The 16,003-nt window shown below is 37.9% G+C and overlaps 1 protein-coding gene across 5 annotated transcripts in view; it reads left to right on the top strand.

The window, feature by feature from the left end:
• ESRP1 (epithelial splicing regulatory protein 1) overlaps window positions 1-16,003 on the top strand; it is a 59,430-nt gene that overhangs the window by 35,311 nt on the left and 8,116 nt on the right. For 2 of the 5 annotated variants that reach the window (XM_013969293.2, XM_005689231.3), the window contains exons 14-15: window positions 9,785-9,935; window positions 13,072-13,181. The exons of 2 other annotated variants lie outside the window; for them this stretch is intronic. In XM_013969293.2, the coding sequence (XP_013824747.1) occupies window positions 9,785-9,935; window positions 13,072-13,146 (226 nt within the window). In that variant the 3' untranslated portion in view covers window positions 13,147-13,181. The remainder of the gene's footprint in view (window positions 1-9,784; window positions 9,936-13,071; window positions 13,182-16,003) is intronic. One more of the 5 variants, XM_013969294.2, reaches the window with a different exon arrangement.

Raw genomic sequence — 16,003 nt, forward strand, 5'->3', positions numbered from 1 at the left:
TGTTGAAAGTATATTTTGGCTTATTTACTGACGTGTAGGAAAATGGGAGATAGCATACTTCAGGCTAAAATAGGATATTAAATCGGAAGCTCTGGAGTTTGTCTCTTTTCAAATTAGAAATAAATTTAAATTCCCTCCACTTTAAAAAAATACTTTATTGAAGTATAGTTGATTTACAGTGTTGTTTATCTCTGCTTGTACAACAAAGTGATTAATTATACACATTTCCTTTTTCTTGTTCTTTTCCGTTATGGTTTATCATAGGATGTTGTCCCTCCCCTTTTTAAATGAAAGCTGTCTGTCTGACTTCAAATTAATGCCATATGTTCATTACTTTACAGATGCTAACATATTTTGCAAACTTTTAAAAGCAGGCCCCTCAGAAAATGATACGGATTTTTACCTGTTTTTAATTAATTTATCTGTTATTCAGTACCTCTGTGTGTAACACATTTGGAATATTAGGATTAATAAAATATGAACTCTTTCTGCCATAGAGTAGCTGACAGAATTCATCCCTGTGCAAAGACAGTGACTTCAAAGGGCTCCTTCCGCTAGAGGGCATTTGTTCTTATTTTATTTCCTCCTACTTGGTATATCTTCCAGTGGGTATTGCTCTGAGAATATACTGATAGCATCTCTCACCATAAGGATTTGGATTACTTAAGGAACATGTAAGGAAAAAAGCAATGAACCAGTTAATTGCTTTTTGTTTATTACTAGATGAGTTTCTAGCAATCTAAATGTGTGGCTGTGACAACAGCATCTTGAAGAACTAGTGAAATTAAAACAAGTGGTTCTGTTTGCTGCTTAAGAACATTGGTTTTTTCTTTCTCCACTCGAAAGAAGGTTTCAGGTACCAGTATGCCAGAGATTAGCCTAGGATACAAAAGAAGTGTTGATGCCCACCCTGCTTATCACTCAAAACTTCTCTCCCATTACACCTTTTCTCTCCTATTACATAAAGTCCTACCTTTTGTTCTGACCTCTCATTTTTCTTAGAAAAGAATATTCTCTTTTGCATCAGAGCTATAAGCACAGGTAAGAAACGTGCTAGATCTTCAGCTAAATGTCATATAATTTAAAGAAAGGTGGATTAACATAAATGTCTTGTGTATATCCATTGCCTCGCCTTTTGTAGGACACATAACTAATAACATATTCACCTTGAACCAAAGTAGAGGGCAAGGGGGTGCTTGACATTTTTAATGAGGGATGCTTTATTTGCATGCCCACTAGAAAGGGTGGGGGTTGGATGGGGGATCCTTTTATTTCTTGGGATAACTCGTTATGTGAAATCAGCTCCTTTCTATCCAAGCATTAAATACATATATTTAGAAATAGTGAAACATTCTGCAGTGCTTGGTTTGTCATGTCGTTTTTGTATTCTCTTCTGAAATTCTTTGTACTTGAACCGAAAGAATTCCAACCCTCTGAGAGATGCCTGCATTTGCACTTGGCTTTCTTGTTCCAGTCGCCTTTGTTTTATTGAGATAAATATAGGTTCACATGCTATGTAACAAACAGTACAGAGGCATTCCATATACACTTGAACTCGTTTAGTCACTAAGTCGTGTCCAACTCTTTGTGACCCCATGGACTGCAGCCCACCAGGCTCCTCTGTCCATGGGATTTCTCAGGAAAGAACACTGGAATGGGTTGCTGTTTCCTTATCCAGGGGATCTTGCTGACCCAGGGACTGAGCCATGTCTCCCACTTGGCAGGAAGATTCTTCTCCGCTGAGCTCCTGGGGAAGCCACATTTACTTGCTGAAAGCTTTCTGATAGGACCAAGAAAAAGAATTCTTGTTTTAAAATTTTCTTTTTATTTTATAACAAATACTTAGTGTCACAAATGCAAGCTGGAACTAAGCATGCAATAAAATGACACTCAGTTCAGTTCAGTTCAGTCACTCAGTCGTGTCCGACTCTGCGACCCCATGAATCACAGCACGCCAGGAGTTCACTTAGACTCAAGTCCATCGAGTCAGTGATGCCATCCAGCCATCTCATCCTCAGTCGTCCCCTTCTCCTCCTGCCCCCAATCCCTCCCAGCATCAGAGTCTTTTCCAATGAGTCAACTCTTCTCATGAGGTGGCCCAAAGTACTGGAGTTTCAGCTTTAGCATCGTTCCTTCCAAAGAAATCCCAGGGTTGATCTCCTTCAGAATGGACTGGTTGGATCTCCTTGCAGTCCAAGGGACTCTCAAGAGTCTTCTCCAACACCACAGTTCAAAAGCATCAATTCTTCAGCACTCAGCCTTCTTCACAGTCCAACTCTCACATCCATACATGACCACTGGAAAAACTATAGCCTTGACAAAAAAGACACCAGAATGTTGTAAAATGTGATATTAGTGCAATTTCAGACAATGCAATAATGAAGACGCACCAGATAATTTCTGTTGGTGGAAACAACTTTTTTTTTCTTTCCCAATTTGAATGTCATTTCTAAATGACATAAGCAAGAACTGTTGTGGACCATAGACTATACTATCAGTGCCTGAGAATTCAGTGTAGTTTCATGGAAGAAGTAGTTGTTTACTAAAGACCTTATATAATGAGTAACTCAGGGAATTTAAAATATACTTAAAATTCTTAACTTCAAGGAAAAAGCTTTAATTACTCAAAGCACTTAATTGACTTCAATTTATAGAATTTCCCGCCTCCCCCCCATTCTTTTTCTTAAAAATGTTATTTTCAGGCATAGCTTTTTAAGAACCTATTACAGGGGTTTTCAAACAAGTAATTTGGGAATATATCTATTACTCAGTATTTTGCCAATCTGGTGTCATCATATTGAGGACATTTTAAAGCACAGAAACCTAGACATCATTTCTTTCATGTGTTGCTATTTATGTGCCCAGTATATCTCGATTCTTCTCAACCCCGTGGACTACAGCCCGTCAGGCTCCTCTGTCCATGAGATTCTCCAGGCAAGAATCCTGGAGTGGGTTGCGTTTCCTGCTCCAGGGGATCTTCCTGACCCAGGGATCGAACCCATCTCTCTTGGGTCTCCTGCATTGGCAGGCAGATTCTTTATTACTCTGCCACCTGGGAAGCCCTTAAGTACTGATAAGTTTATCTGCTTTAACTAAAGTTAACTAGAACACATATGCCTATCTTGATAAACAAAATAAGCCTCTTTGCCTCCACTGCCTTATGTAAGCATTTCCTTGGTATATATTTATTGCACTGAAGTAGGTTTAAAGGAAAAACTGACACTTGTCTATGAATTTATTTAGTAATGGAATAATGCTTTTTATTTTATTATTTAAATTCAAAATAAACCATAATAACCACAAAACTAGAATGGGATTGCTTCCAGACAGGGTGTGATTTGGGAGGAAAGAATGTGATGGAGTCTTCCTGCTTGCCTTTTGCTTGTACCTTTCAATGTTGTCCTCAGTTCCTATTCAAAAATAAGACAAAAGTGCATTTAAAAAACAAAAACCCAATAAAATGTGCCTCTCTGGAAATTGTTGTAACATAGCATGGATCACAGTGTGTTTTGCTTGCTTCTTCATCTACAACTTTTCATCGAAATACTACTTTTTAAACTGTTGTGGTTCTCAAAATATGTAAGAAGAGTTATCATTTTGTGCTTTAAATCAAGCAAAAAGATTACTTTTAAAATAATTTCTGGTGTTGGATATAGTTTTCAAATGTAAAATGAAGCTTTGTGGGGACAATTCTTGTTTTGAGTAAGCAGTCTGTAACTTTACTATGTATTTGGAACATATTATGATAAATGTAGTAGGGGGGTTAAAGTTTTGTAATCTTTAACATAATTGGAGTAAATTTAAGTTTAGCTACCAACCAATTTTGACAGTGCCTAAATTTGCTTACTATTTTAGTGAAAGAGATTCTCGAAATAGTTCTTTATTCCTTCCAAAGTGTTTTTATATTTGTTGGTTACTTCAGCTTTCTCCAGGAGGGAGATGCACTTGGAAAGAGAGACTTGCAGCCTTTAAAAAGAGCTAACAGAAATGGAGGATCCGCGTGTACTGCCCAGTCCATCTGCATGAGTATTAAGCTCAAAAGAATGTTGCAAAGTCAGCCTTCTTGAGACTGTTCACTTCAGATGAACAAGTTAGTTCAGAAATTTCCAAATGAAAATTGATTCCAGCCTTTACACTTGCTAGGATTAAAACATTGTTTCTCCAGTCACTTTCCAAATATAGGGTCTTTATGTCACTAGGGGTATTAATAACTGTTAAACAAAGACTCGGTGCAGTAATTTTGCAAGGAAGTAGAAACCAGATTTCTTTTTGTAAGACTTCTTAGGATGTTTTCTGTGTTAATGTGTTTTTGATGTATTGTGACTCATTCAGAGGAGAGTATATTCTCTCCTCTAATTTTCTTCTCCCTTAACCTCTTTCTCTAATAAGGTAGATAATGCTTTTGATCTCTGTCCTCTAGAGAAATATGACAAGTCATTTCATTGTTTTGTCATGCTATAACTGCTTCTACTTTGGAATGCTATCCGTGTTGCCAATGTTTGAAGTGAAGTGAAGTCACTCAGTTGTGTCCAACTCTTTGCAACCCCATGGACTGTAGCCTGCCAGGCTCCTCCGTCCCTGGGATTCTCCAGGCAGGAATACTGGAGTGGGTTTCCCTTTCCTTCCCCAGGAGATCTTCCCAACCCAGGGATTGAACCTGGGTCTCCCATATTGCAGGCAGATGCTTTACCATCTGAGCCACCCGGGTAATTTGTAATTGTTATGAGAACTGTTTTTGAAAGAGTATATATTTAGTTTTCTTGGTTGTTAGACACCTTGGGCTTCAGTGTTTTCAAATATCTTCCCCTGTTCTGAAAAAGAATTTGTAGTGATGTATTAGGATACAGAGTATTTTTTTTAATGTGATATAAATTAAGACTTGATAAAATATAGGAAATGTTTGATAGTCTGGCAGTTAAATTAATATTGGGATAACAATCATGGGCTTTGGGCAGGAGGAAACTTGAATTGCACACTCATAATTTCAAAGGAAAAGAAGTCATATATTTCTCAGGGAAATCCAGTTTTTCTCATTGAGTTTGAGTGTTATTACTCAAATCCATAGAAAGAACATGGGGGAGATCTTCCACTTTATAACTCATGTGTTTAACTCCAGCCACAAGTATACATATATCCCCTCCCTCTGAGCCTCGCTCCAGAAGTTTCTTAACATGATCTCAGAGTCACCTGCTGACTGAGTCTCAGCAGCAGTGTCTGCATAACTGTGATGCTCTAGCAGTCTTGAAAATAAACCTTTGGGGAGAACCCCCCCACCATGCTGTTTTCTTTTTCTCTTCATTTCTTCTCACCTCCCCTCAGGTCTTTGCTGGTTCAGGCAGCCCCAACAGGGTTTCTTAGCAGTTCAAGGGCAGTCTCCTTGTTAGTTCATACAGTCTGTCCATGCCCTGTAGGAATTCCGTGTTCAGTGTTGGGTTGACTCATTCATTTGGACCCTAACCCTTGGGTTCCTTTGTGGTTCTATCAGTTTTTGAATCTTTGCAGCTTTTGAGTACCGGTTACATTATCCCTGGTGGCTCAGATGGTAAAGCATCTGCCTGCAATGCGGGAGACCTGGGTTCGATCCCTGGATTGGGAAGATCTCCTGGAGAAGAAAATGGCAACTCACTCCAGTACTCTTACGTGGAAAATTCCATGGACGGAGGAGCCTGGTAGGCTACAGTCCATGGGGTCGCAAAGAGTCGGACACGACTGAGCAACTTCACTTCACTACATTATTGGTACTATGTCCATCTGAGACTTTTTTTTTTTTTTTTCCGCAGAATGTTGGGATCTTAAGTTTCCCAACCAAGGGATTGATCCCATACCCTGCTGCAATGGGAACAGTCTTAACCACTGAACCACTAGTAAAGTGCTTCTAACAATTTAATTTTAGAGTAACCACTAGAAGAACTATGGTGTCCATTAGTAGCAACTCCAGTTCGCTTCCCTTCTACCCACTTTACTTGCCCCTTCCTCATCCCTAAATAACTATGACTCTCTTTTCTGTTTCTATGGATTTGCCTGTTCAGATGTTTCATATAAACAGAATAATGCCGTTTGTGGTCTTTCATGACTAGTTTCTTTGATTTAGCTTGGTTTTGAGGTTCATTCATGTTGTAATGTGGATCAACAGTTTTCATTCCTTTTTATGGTTAAACAGTATTCCATTGTAGGAATATACGACATTTAGTTTATCATCAGTTGTCAGACACTTGGGCATGTCTGTTCTCTCTGACTATCAATACTGCTGTATACATCTGCATTCAAGTTTTTGTGTGGACCTAGATTTTCAGCTTTCTTTAGTTAGGTATGTTCATAGGAGTAGAATTCCTGGGTCATATGGTAATTTTATGTTTAACTTTTCAGAAACAGCCAAACTATTTTCCAAAGGGGCTTCACCAACTTAACATTCTCATTAACAATGTTCTGGCATTTTTCCTTTCTTTACACCCTTTTCAGCTCTTTTAACTATTTTCATGGGTGTGGATTTGCTGTCTCATTATGGTTTAGATTTACATTTCTTTAACTATTGATTTTGAGTAACTTTATATATTCACCTGTTTTCTTTGGAGAAAAGTTTATTGAAGTCCTTTGTACATTTTTTAATTGAGCAATTTTTCTTAACTGTTTAGTTGTAAAGTTTCTGTATATATTCTAAGTAGGACATCTTATATGACTTACAAATATTTTCTCCCAGTCTGTGGGTTGTCTTTTCATTTTCTTGATGATGCCCTTTAAAGCACAAAAGTTTTTAAGTTTTGGTGGGTTTTGTTTTTGGCTGTACCACATAGTAAAATCATGGATTCCTAACCATTGGATCACCAGAAGAAAAAAGTCAAAGTAGAAAGTGTTAGTTGCTCAGTCATGTCTGACTCTTTGCGACCTGTTGGTATGTCCATGGAATTCTCCAGGCCAGAATACTGGAGCAGGTAGCCTTTCCCTTCTCCAGGGGATCTTCCCAACCCAGGGATCGAACCGAGGTCTCCTGCATTGCAGGCAGATTCTTTATCATGTGAGCCACCAGGGGCTAATTCCCCAAAAGTTGTGAATTTTGATGCAGTTTTGTCATATAGAATGCAAGGTCATGAAAATGTATTACTACATATTCTTATAAGAGTTTTGTAGTGTTAGCTTTTGTACTTAGGTGTATTATCCATCTTGAATTAGTTTTTTATACAGAGTAAGGTAGAAGTCTCAATTCATCCTTTTGTATGTGGACATTTCACTGTTCAGCACCATTTACTGAAAAGAGTTATTTTCTCATCAAATTGTCTTGGAACTCTTGTCAAAGATCAGTTGACCAGGGACTTCTGTGATCCCTAGTGTTGACTCCATGCTTTCATTGCTGAGGGCCTTGGGTTCAATCCCTGGTCTGGGAACTGGGATCCCATGGGCTAACAAACAAGCAAATAAATTGACCATAAATGTAAGTTTATTTCCGGCCTCTCAAATTCGATTCCATTGATCTTTGCCTACCGTTATGGAAGTACCACACCAAAATTACTGTAGTTTTATAGTAAAGTTTTTAGGAAATTCAGAATACTTTGCTCTTTTTCAAGAAAGTTGGGACGTTCTTGGTCATTTGTAATTCCATATATGTTTTAGCTTCAGTTTTGTTGATGTCCGGGGGGAAAAAAGACAGAATATCATAGCTATTTCATCAAATCTATACAATCTTAGAGTATTGCCATTTTAACAAAATTAAATTGTCTGTTTATGAACATAGACTGTCTTTCCATTTATTGAGATGACTTCTATTTTTTAAGTGTTTCATAGTTTTTAGTGTGTAAGTCTTGCTGTTCCTTTGTCACTTTTTTTGTAATATTTTGTTCTTTTAATGCTATTATGAATGCTTTCCTTATTCCATTTTTGGGTTGTTCACCGTAGTGTATGTATGTATGTGAAAGTCGATCAGTCGTGTCTGACTCTTTGCGACCCCATGGACTGTATATGTAGTCCACGGAATTCTCCAGGCCAGAATACTGGAGTGGGTAGCCTTTCCTTTCTCCAGGGCAACCCAGGGATTGAACCTAGGTCTCCCATACTGCAGGTGGATTCTTTACCAGCTGAGCCACAAGGGAAGTCTTATTGTAGTATACAGAAATGTAATTGATTTATTTTGTACATTGATCTTATATTTGTAACCTTGCTGCTTTGAATGAATGCTGCCTGTATGGGGGGAAGCATTGAGCTAGGAGTTAAGAAATCTGGGTAGTTCTTTGGTTTTGTGAAGAGCTAACTGGTTGTGTGACCTTCGGGAAATTATTTAACTCGTAGTTTCCGTTTCTACCTCTGTGAAAACAAGAAGGTGTGGCTGGATGATGGCTGAAGTCGCTCTCAGCCCTGAAGATCAGCATTCCCTCTCTGCTCTCAGTTACACATAGATTGACTTTTGGTCTCTAAACAGACTCTCCTTGCAGAGAGTTGTAAAAATCTCTCCAAGTAACTCAGATATGCAGATGAGTTGACAATTACTGTTTTAGAGACTTAGATTATGGGCAGCTTGATGTCAAGTAATATTTTCAGGCTTCCATATTTTAGATATGATGAAATGGAAGAACGGTGATGGAAATAGCAAGAGTGAGAATAATAACAGAACAACAAATTACTGCATTTTATGGTTTGTGGAGTATTTCGATACGTTAAGTCATTGATGCTGAAGGACAGTTCTGTGAAACTAGAAAGTGTTTTCATTCCTGTTTAAGAAATGATAAAATTGGAGTTCAGAGAAATTAAGTGACTTGTTCAAGGTTACTGTGCTAACAAAATGGAGGCTAGGATTGGATTCACCGTCATCTGGATCAGTTAGGATTATGTAGGGTAGATACTCTCAAAAATTTTTAGTCCCTTTCATTATGTTTACTTGTCTTTGAAGTGGGATAATTACCTACTTAGAATAATTTGTGTTAATAATCTAAAGGTGTGAATCTTTTGCTCTTTTAAGCTAATGACTTTTTTAAAAATCCCTATGCATATATAAGTATCAAGCAACTAATTGTGAAAAACAGATTGGTATGGGACATGGTGAAACTAATTTCATAATATGGTAATCACTTGAGTTACTACATAAAGAATGATTAGTTATTCATGTGGCTTGTGTTTCTTGGAGGTAATTGTTGCAGATACACTAAAAGGACCCACCAGCAGTTCCCCCTCATGTTAATGGTGGTCAGTGTAATTTGTTATGCATCCCTTCTAGTTTACTTGGCCCCTCCCCCAACACACACTTTTTCAGTTCGGTTGGAAGAATGACTCATGGGTGCTGTAGTACTTTGCTCTCATATTGTTCTGTACTTAACTGTTGTGCATTTGCTTGTATACAGGGAGAGAACAGTGTGTTCTTGGGAGCAATCATTTTGTATACTTCTGGTCTCTGGCTATGGTTCTGTTACTCTTTTGTGTTCCTGACTTTCCTTGCCTTAGTATTCCTAGTAACTAGCCAGTTAATCATCAACGAGCTGGGCTTTGGAAGTGGTGCTGTGGTTGAGTGGCTGCAGAAGTTTCCTTCTCTCCTTCCTTCACTTAAGAATCTCGGACAGAACCGGATCTCTGGGGACACCCTGCATCTAACTCCGCATTAACCCTTCTGTCTTTCCAACTCGGGGCTTTTGTAGAAACGGGGGACAGAATAGCTTGTGGTGTACTTACCTGCCTTGGGAGAGAGAACTGAGAATTCTAAGAAAGGTCACATTGAGAAAGTGTTTCTTTAAGTAACTATTGTTTTTAGAGTAAATATTAGACATTGTCTGTTTCTATTGGTTCATTGTGCTTTCTCTCCCTTTAGCCCCCCAGGTTCGCCCAATAGTCTTGGCTACTTCCCTACAGCTGCTAATCTTAGCGGTGTCCCTCCACAGCCTGGCACGGTGGTCAGAATGCAGGGCCTGGCCTACAATACTGGAGTTAAGGAAATTCTTAACTTCTTCCAAGGTTACCAGGTCAGTACCTTGAAGAAGAAAAATACTAAGCGCCCTTATTACTTAAGCTGATGTGCCTAAAGAATGCAGCCAGGAATATTCTCTGAAACTCATGTGTGTACAAGTGCTTTTAAATAGATTTACTTTTTGAAGAACCAGAGTCAGGGGGTACTCATTATCTGAGTGCTTACTTCAAACTCATCCCTTTGGAAGGATTAGTGCTCTTCCATGGTATTTTAATTACTTCCACTTAATCTTAGGTGCTTTTCTTTTTCTCTTTTTCAGTTGGGCTACTTTGAGAAAGCTCTTTATGCACACGGTGGTGTGGGTCTTTCCATCTAGAATAAGATTGGCTAAGAAGGAATTTTCTTCAAAGTCAAATTGTTGACTAACAAAAAAATAAGAGACTTTGAGTATTTAAAAAGTAGTCTGAGTCCTTTCTGCCTGGTATGGAAGAAACAGGGTGACTCAATGAATCTTTAGATGGTAACTCTTGAAAAGAGCAGTAGGAAGTGTTTCTTTTATGATAACTCTAATGAAACTGATTTTTACTCTTTTCCATTTTTCGAACGCTACCTGTGTCCATCAGTTGTTCTTTGATTTTTGGTAAGAGCTCGTTAAAAGCATGCAAAGTCTTCTCATTCTCATCTCACCTGAGAGGATACTTTTCCTTCCTTAAATCATATGGTTAGACCCAAACTCCTTCTTCCCTACAATGTCTAAAAATCAGTATCTTGCAGTCTTTTACTTGCACTAAAAGCAAAAATGGTCTTTCCTCTTGGAGCTGAGCCTCGCTTGAGTCATTAGAGTTGACAAGCATTTGTAGGGCTAATCATCAAGTCCTGAAGCATTAACCATACGAAACGATAAGGGTTTTGCCTGCAGGCCCAGTTGCACTGGCACTCTTAGAATAGGTTTACAAGGTTGGTGTCCATGAACCATGGAGTCGCAAAGAGTTGGACATGACTTGGCGACTGAACAACAACAACAAATCCATAAATCGGGGAGGATTGTGGAGCTCAGCTAAAGCAATGTCAGTGGGGATGCCCCAAACCTACCAACTTACCACCATGGGATATTTTTTGACAATTGAAGAAAATCTATGTCTGATAGTGAAAGACTGAATGAAATTGGACAAAAGTTATGTTTTGTTACTGCTTGGCTTAGCACATTCTTTGCAGACATAGCTGTTTTTCAGAGATAGCAGATACTTTGCTTCTTCCCTAACCCTTTGAAATGGTAAAAAGTTACTTCCCAAACTTCATATCTGATTCACTAGATTACGAAGGAGAGAATTTTACCAATGGCTATTGAAAAGATAAAATCACATGGAGAATACATTTGAGTTTTGTGTTTTCTCCCATGATTTTCCAGTTGTTTTGACGAATTAATTTTTATTACATTCAAACTGAATAGCGTTAAGTGGTCATGCATACAAACTGTATGAGAGTAAACAAAACTGCACTTCTAATGGGTATTTATCAAACCACAAACACATAATAGCAGTTATTTCTAGATTTATGGCTAAAAGATTTACAGGCTTCAACATTAAGATAAACTACTACAGATTGACGTTATTTTATCTTCTAGTAGCCTCTAGGGAATTATTTAGTGTTGGAGCAGACTTAGTATAATCAGAAGCAAAAAGATTCTGCAAAACTATTTTGTCTCAAGGCATTTGCCTTCATTTGTGAAGTGCTTGGAATTTATGAACTGGATAGATAAATTAGGATTACATGGGAACCCCAGTTATCTAATTCAGCATATCGAATTATTCTTGAATAATTTTAAGGTAGTTAAAATGCATACATTCAAAATCTTTTGTATATAACCTAGTTTCATGTCGCTCTTACATAAAAGTTTACTTTCTGCTGTCTTTAAGAGTCCTTGCCTTCTTATTTCTTTTTGCCTGTTCTCAGTTGTTTTAGTAATGGCCACTAACCATGAAGCTCTAGATTCTTTTAGATATGGCTTTGTCACAAGATAAAAAAAATCAGTGGATGACTTTTTAAAAAAAATTGTTCTGAAGTGTAATCTTTATGTCTATCTTTATATATGGGGCCTTTATTGCTGTTGCTTACTTATTGGGAGGTTTTCATTTGATTTCTGGGTTAAAATTTATCCTACATAATTACATTATTTATTTATGTAGGTAATAATACCAAATCCTTGGTAATAATTGCTTGAATGAGTGAATGAAATCTCTTTATGGTTTCTGATTCTGTCTTTTAAAACATACATATATATATATAATATAATAATGGCATATGTCATTTTTATAAATGTTACTTTTAATTTTTAGATGTATGGTTCCCCTTTCCTCAGCAAAATTCTTTCTATAAAACTACTCCCACTTAATTTTTCCTTATTTGATTTGGGGTTGAAGGGGCTGGAAAGGGCTGATTTACAAAAAGAGAAGAATTGTGATTCTAAAGCAAGATGCAGGATCAAATCTGCATTTTTGTAAATTAACCTGAGTGAGGCCCATTTTGATAAATGAAATTAATAGAATGAGAATTGAAAATATGAAGGCAAATCTAAAACTGTTTACTGATGAGGACGTCATTCTGGTCGTGGAAGTAAATCTTTGGTTTTATTTTGGTTGATGGACCTCTTATTCTGAAATGGGCTCTTAGGTATCCTTATATTAGTCCTTTAACTTTTTCATTTGCTCTTGGCATTAACCTTTGCTGTCAGTGGCTTTGCATTTTCAATAGTGCTAATTTTCTTTTCTCCTCCAAGTACTGACTTTAGTGATTATCTCTTTGGGTCGCTCACTGCTCTTAACTTGCTGCGCTGCTGAGAGAACTAGATTGATATTACAAATACAGCTAATGCTCGTGGTGTCATGGAAACTGTATTGTTAACAAGATCTGAGTTGTTTGGTAATGTTGTGGTACACTGTTCGTTTTCTATCTGTATGTTCATCTAAGTTACCGCTTAGAAGAGATTTTTATGGTATTTAGACATGTTAAGTAAGAAAAGATTTGAGATTCACAGTTAACTTATATGGCTTGTATCAGCGTTAACTTGTTTCCTATGGTTTTAATGTCCTGTGTGTAATTCAGTTGGTAGAACTATTCAGTTGAAATACTAACCATCTGTAGTGATTATTTGTCCATCTTTTGATCCTGTTTGTTTTAACTTGCATTTTTAGTATGCAACCGAGGATGGACTTGTACACACAAGTGACCAGGCCAGGACTCTATCCAAAGAATGGGTTTGTATTTAAGGGCCCCAGCAGTTAGATCATCCTCAGAAAAGAAGGTAAGGCTCCATGCTGTGGAAGTTAAATTATATAAAGGGCCTAACAAAGACAGATCAAGAATCTCGATGTTTTTTAAGTCAGGTGGGACTTCTCTTCCCTTTATGTGATATAAGAAATGACAGAAATCTTGGAAGGAATGGAGACTGAAATTAAGATTGTCATCTTAGTATCTAAGCGATATATATGGAAGCGGTTGTATGTTATTTTGGCGTAAGGGAAAACTTCCATTTGGAAATTATTTTAAAGTATACAGTTAAGTGATATTTCGTGTATTTGCAATATTGTGTGACCACTGTTTCTGTCTAGTTCCAAAACATTTTTATCAGCTCTGAAAGAAAATCCCATACCCATTAAGCAATAGCTCCCAGTTTTCCCTCCCAATAGACCCAGGCAACCCATCTACTTCATTTCACATGTTTTTGAGGTTTATCCATGTTATAGTATGTATTAGTACTTTATTCCTTTTTTTGTGACTGATTAATATTCCATTTATCAAGTCAGAATTAATATTCTGGCTCAATGGACATGAGTTTGAGTGAACTCCAGGAGTTGGTGATGGACAGGGAAGCCTGGCGTGCTGCAATCCATGAGATCACAAAAAGTCAGACACGACTGAGTGACTGAAATGAATATTCCATTGTATGGCTATATGAGATTTTTTTTCCCCCATATATTGATGGGCTTATGGGCTGTTTCCACCTTCTGGATACTGTAAATAGTGCTAATATGAATAATTATGCACAAATATGTGAATATTTTAAATTATTTTGGGTGTATATTTAGGAATAGAAACACTGAGTCATATGATAACTCTATTAAGTTGGTTATACCTTTTTTTCCTAGTTTCTCTTTTCTAAAGTTGTGATAAAATAATATATAACATAATACGATTTTAGTCATTTTTTAAGTGTACAGTTCATGGCATTAAGTACATCCACATTGTTTACAAAGTCTAGCTCCTGAACATTTTACCTTCTTATGCTGAAACTCTAAATAACATTAAACACAATCTCCTATCCCTCTTTGCCTAGCCCCCTGGAAACCATTACTCTCTTATGTTTCTGTGCATTTGACTATTGTAGTTACCTTATAAATGGAAAAACACAGTATTTGTTCTTTCGTGGCTTACTTATTTCACTTAGCCTAATGTTTTTTAAAGTTCATCTGGATATACTTTTAAGTATGCCTCATTCCAAAATGATTGTAAGGTTTTTGTTGCATGTCTTCCTCCTCTTCTAAAACTAAACCTAGAGGAAAAGGATTCTGATAGCTTTTTGAATAATTTTTTCTCCCTGCTAATTCAGTTCAGCTCAGTTGTGTCCGACTCTTTGCGACCCCATGAATCACAGCACACCAGGCCTCCCTGTCCATCACCAACTCCCAGAGTTCACTCAAACTCATGTGCATCGAGTCGGTGATGCCATCCAGGCATCTCATCCTCTGTCGTCCCCTTCTCCTCCTGCCCCCAATCCCTCCCAGCATCAAGGTCTTTTCCAGTGAGTCAACTCTTCTCATCAGGTGGCCAAAGTATTGGAGTTTCAGCTTCAGCATCAGTCCTTTCAATGAATACCCAGGACCGATCTCCTTTAGAATGGACTGGTTGGATCTTCTTGCAGTCCAAGGGACTCTCAAGAGTCTTCTCCAACACCACAGTTCAAAAGCATCAATTCTTCGGCACTCAGCTTTCTTCACGGTCCAACTCTCACATCCATACATGATCACTGGGAAAACCATAGCCTTGACTAGATGGACCTTTGTTGGCAAAGTAATGTCTCTGCTTTTCAATATGCTATCTAGGTTGGTCATAACTTTCCTTCCAAGGAGTAAGGGTCTTTTAATTTCATGGCTGCAATCACCATCTGCAGTGATTTTGGAGCCCCCCAAAATAAAGTCTGACACTGTTTCCCCATCTATTTGCCATGAAGTGATGGGACTAGATGCCATGATCTTAGTTTTCTGAATGTAGAGCTTTAAGCCAACTTTTTCACTCTCCTCTTTCACTTTCATCAAGAGGCTTTTTAGTTCCCCTTCACTTTCTGCCATAAGGGTGGTGTCATCTGCATATCTGAGGTTATTGATATTTCTCCCGGCAATCTTGATTCCAGCTTGTGCTTCTTCCAGCCCAGCGTTTCTCATGATGTACCCTGCATATAAGTTAAATTAACCTTCCCTTAAAAAATATTAACATTGTGTGTGAATCTCCTCAAAAGAGCTAGTTATAAGGAAGGACATGGTCAGGAATTGGTGTGGCTTATTTCTTTTTTTTTTTTTAATTGGGTTGCTGAAATTGTTTTTTTTGCATGTCATTTGGTAACCGTAACCATTTTCATGGCCAAGGACTATGTGGGCTTCAATCACATGGATTCTAAATTAGAAAAAAATGTTGTCATTGCAGTGTTGTGTTTGAGAAGATGACAGTTGGGGGTCTTAGTCTATCATTCTGAAGTTGTAGAAGCCCCAGTTCCGGATTGGAAGTGTTGATTCTCTGCCATTTTCAGTGGGGTTTCAAGATGCTATCAAAGGGCCCACATCCATGGAGAATTTTCTAGTCCACAGACCAGTCCACTGTGCACTTTCTAGTACATGGTGATGAGAGCACTTCAGGTGTTCTTTGCTCATCTCCCTGATGCTGCCTATGAACTTGACAAGCACACTGTGCACAAAATACATGTTTTGAATAAGAAATGACTAGAATTGAGGAATTCTCTGGTCATCTAATGGTTAGGACTTGGCAATTTCACTGCCAGGACCTGAGTTCGATCCCTGATCAGGGAGCTAGATCCCAGAAGCCTCACGACCAGAAAAAAACTGACTAGAAGTG

The sequence above is a fragment of the Capra hircus genome, chromosome 14, assembly GCF_001704415.2.
Source record: "Capra hircus breed San Clemente chromosome 14, ASM170441v1, whole genome shotgun sequence".
Taxonomy (NCBI): domain Eukaryota; kingdom Metazoa; phylum Chordata; class Mammalia; order Artiodactyla; family Bovidae; genus Capra; species Capra hircus.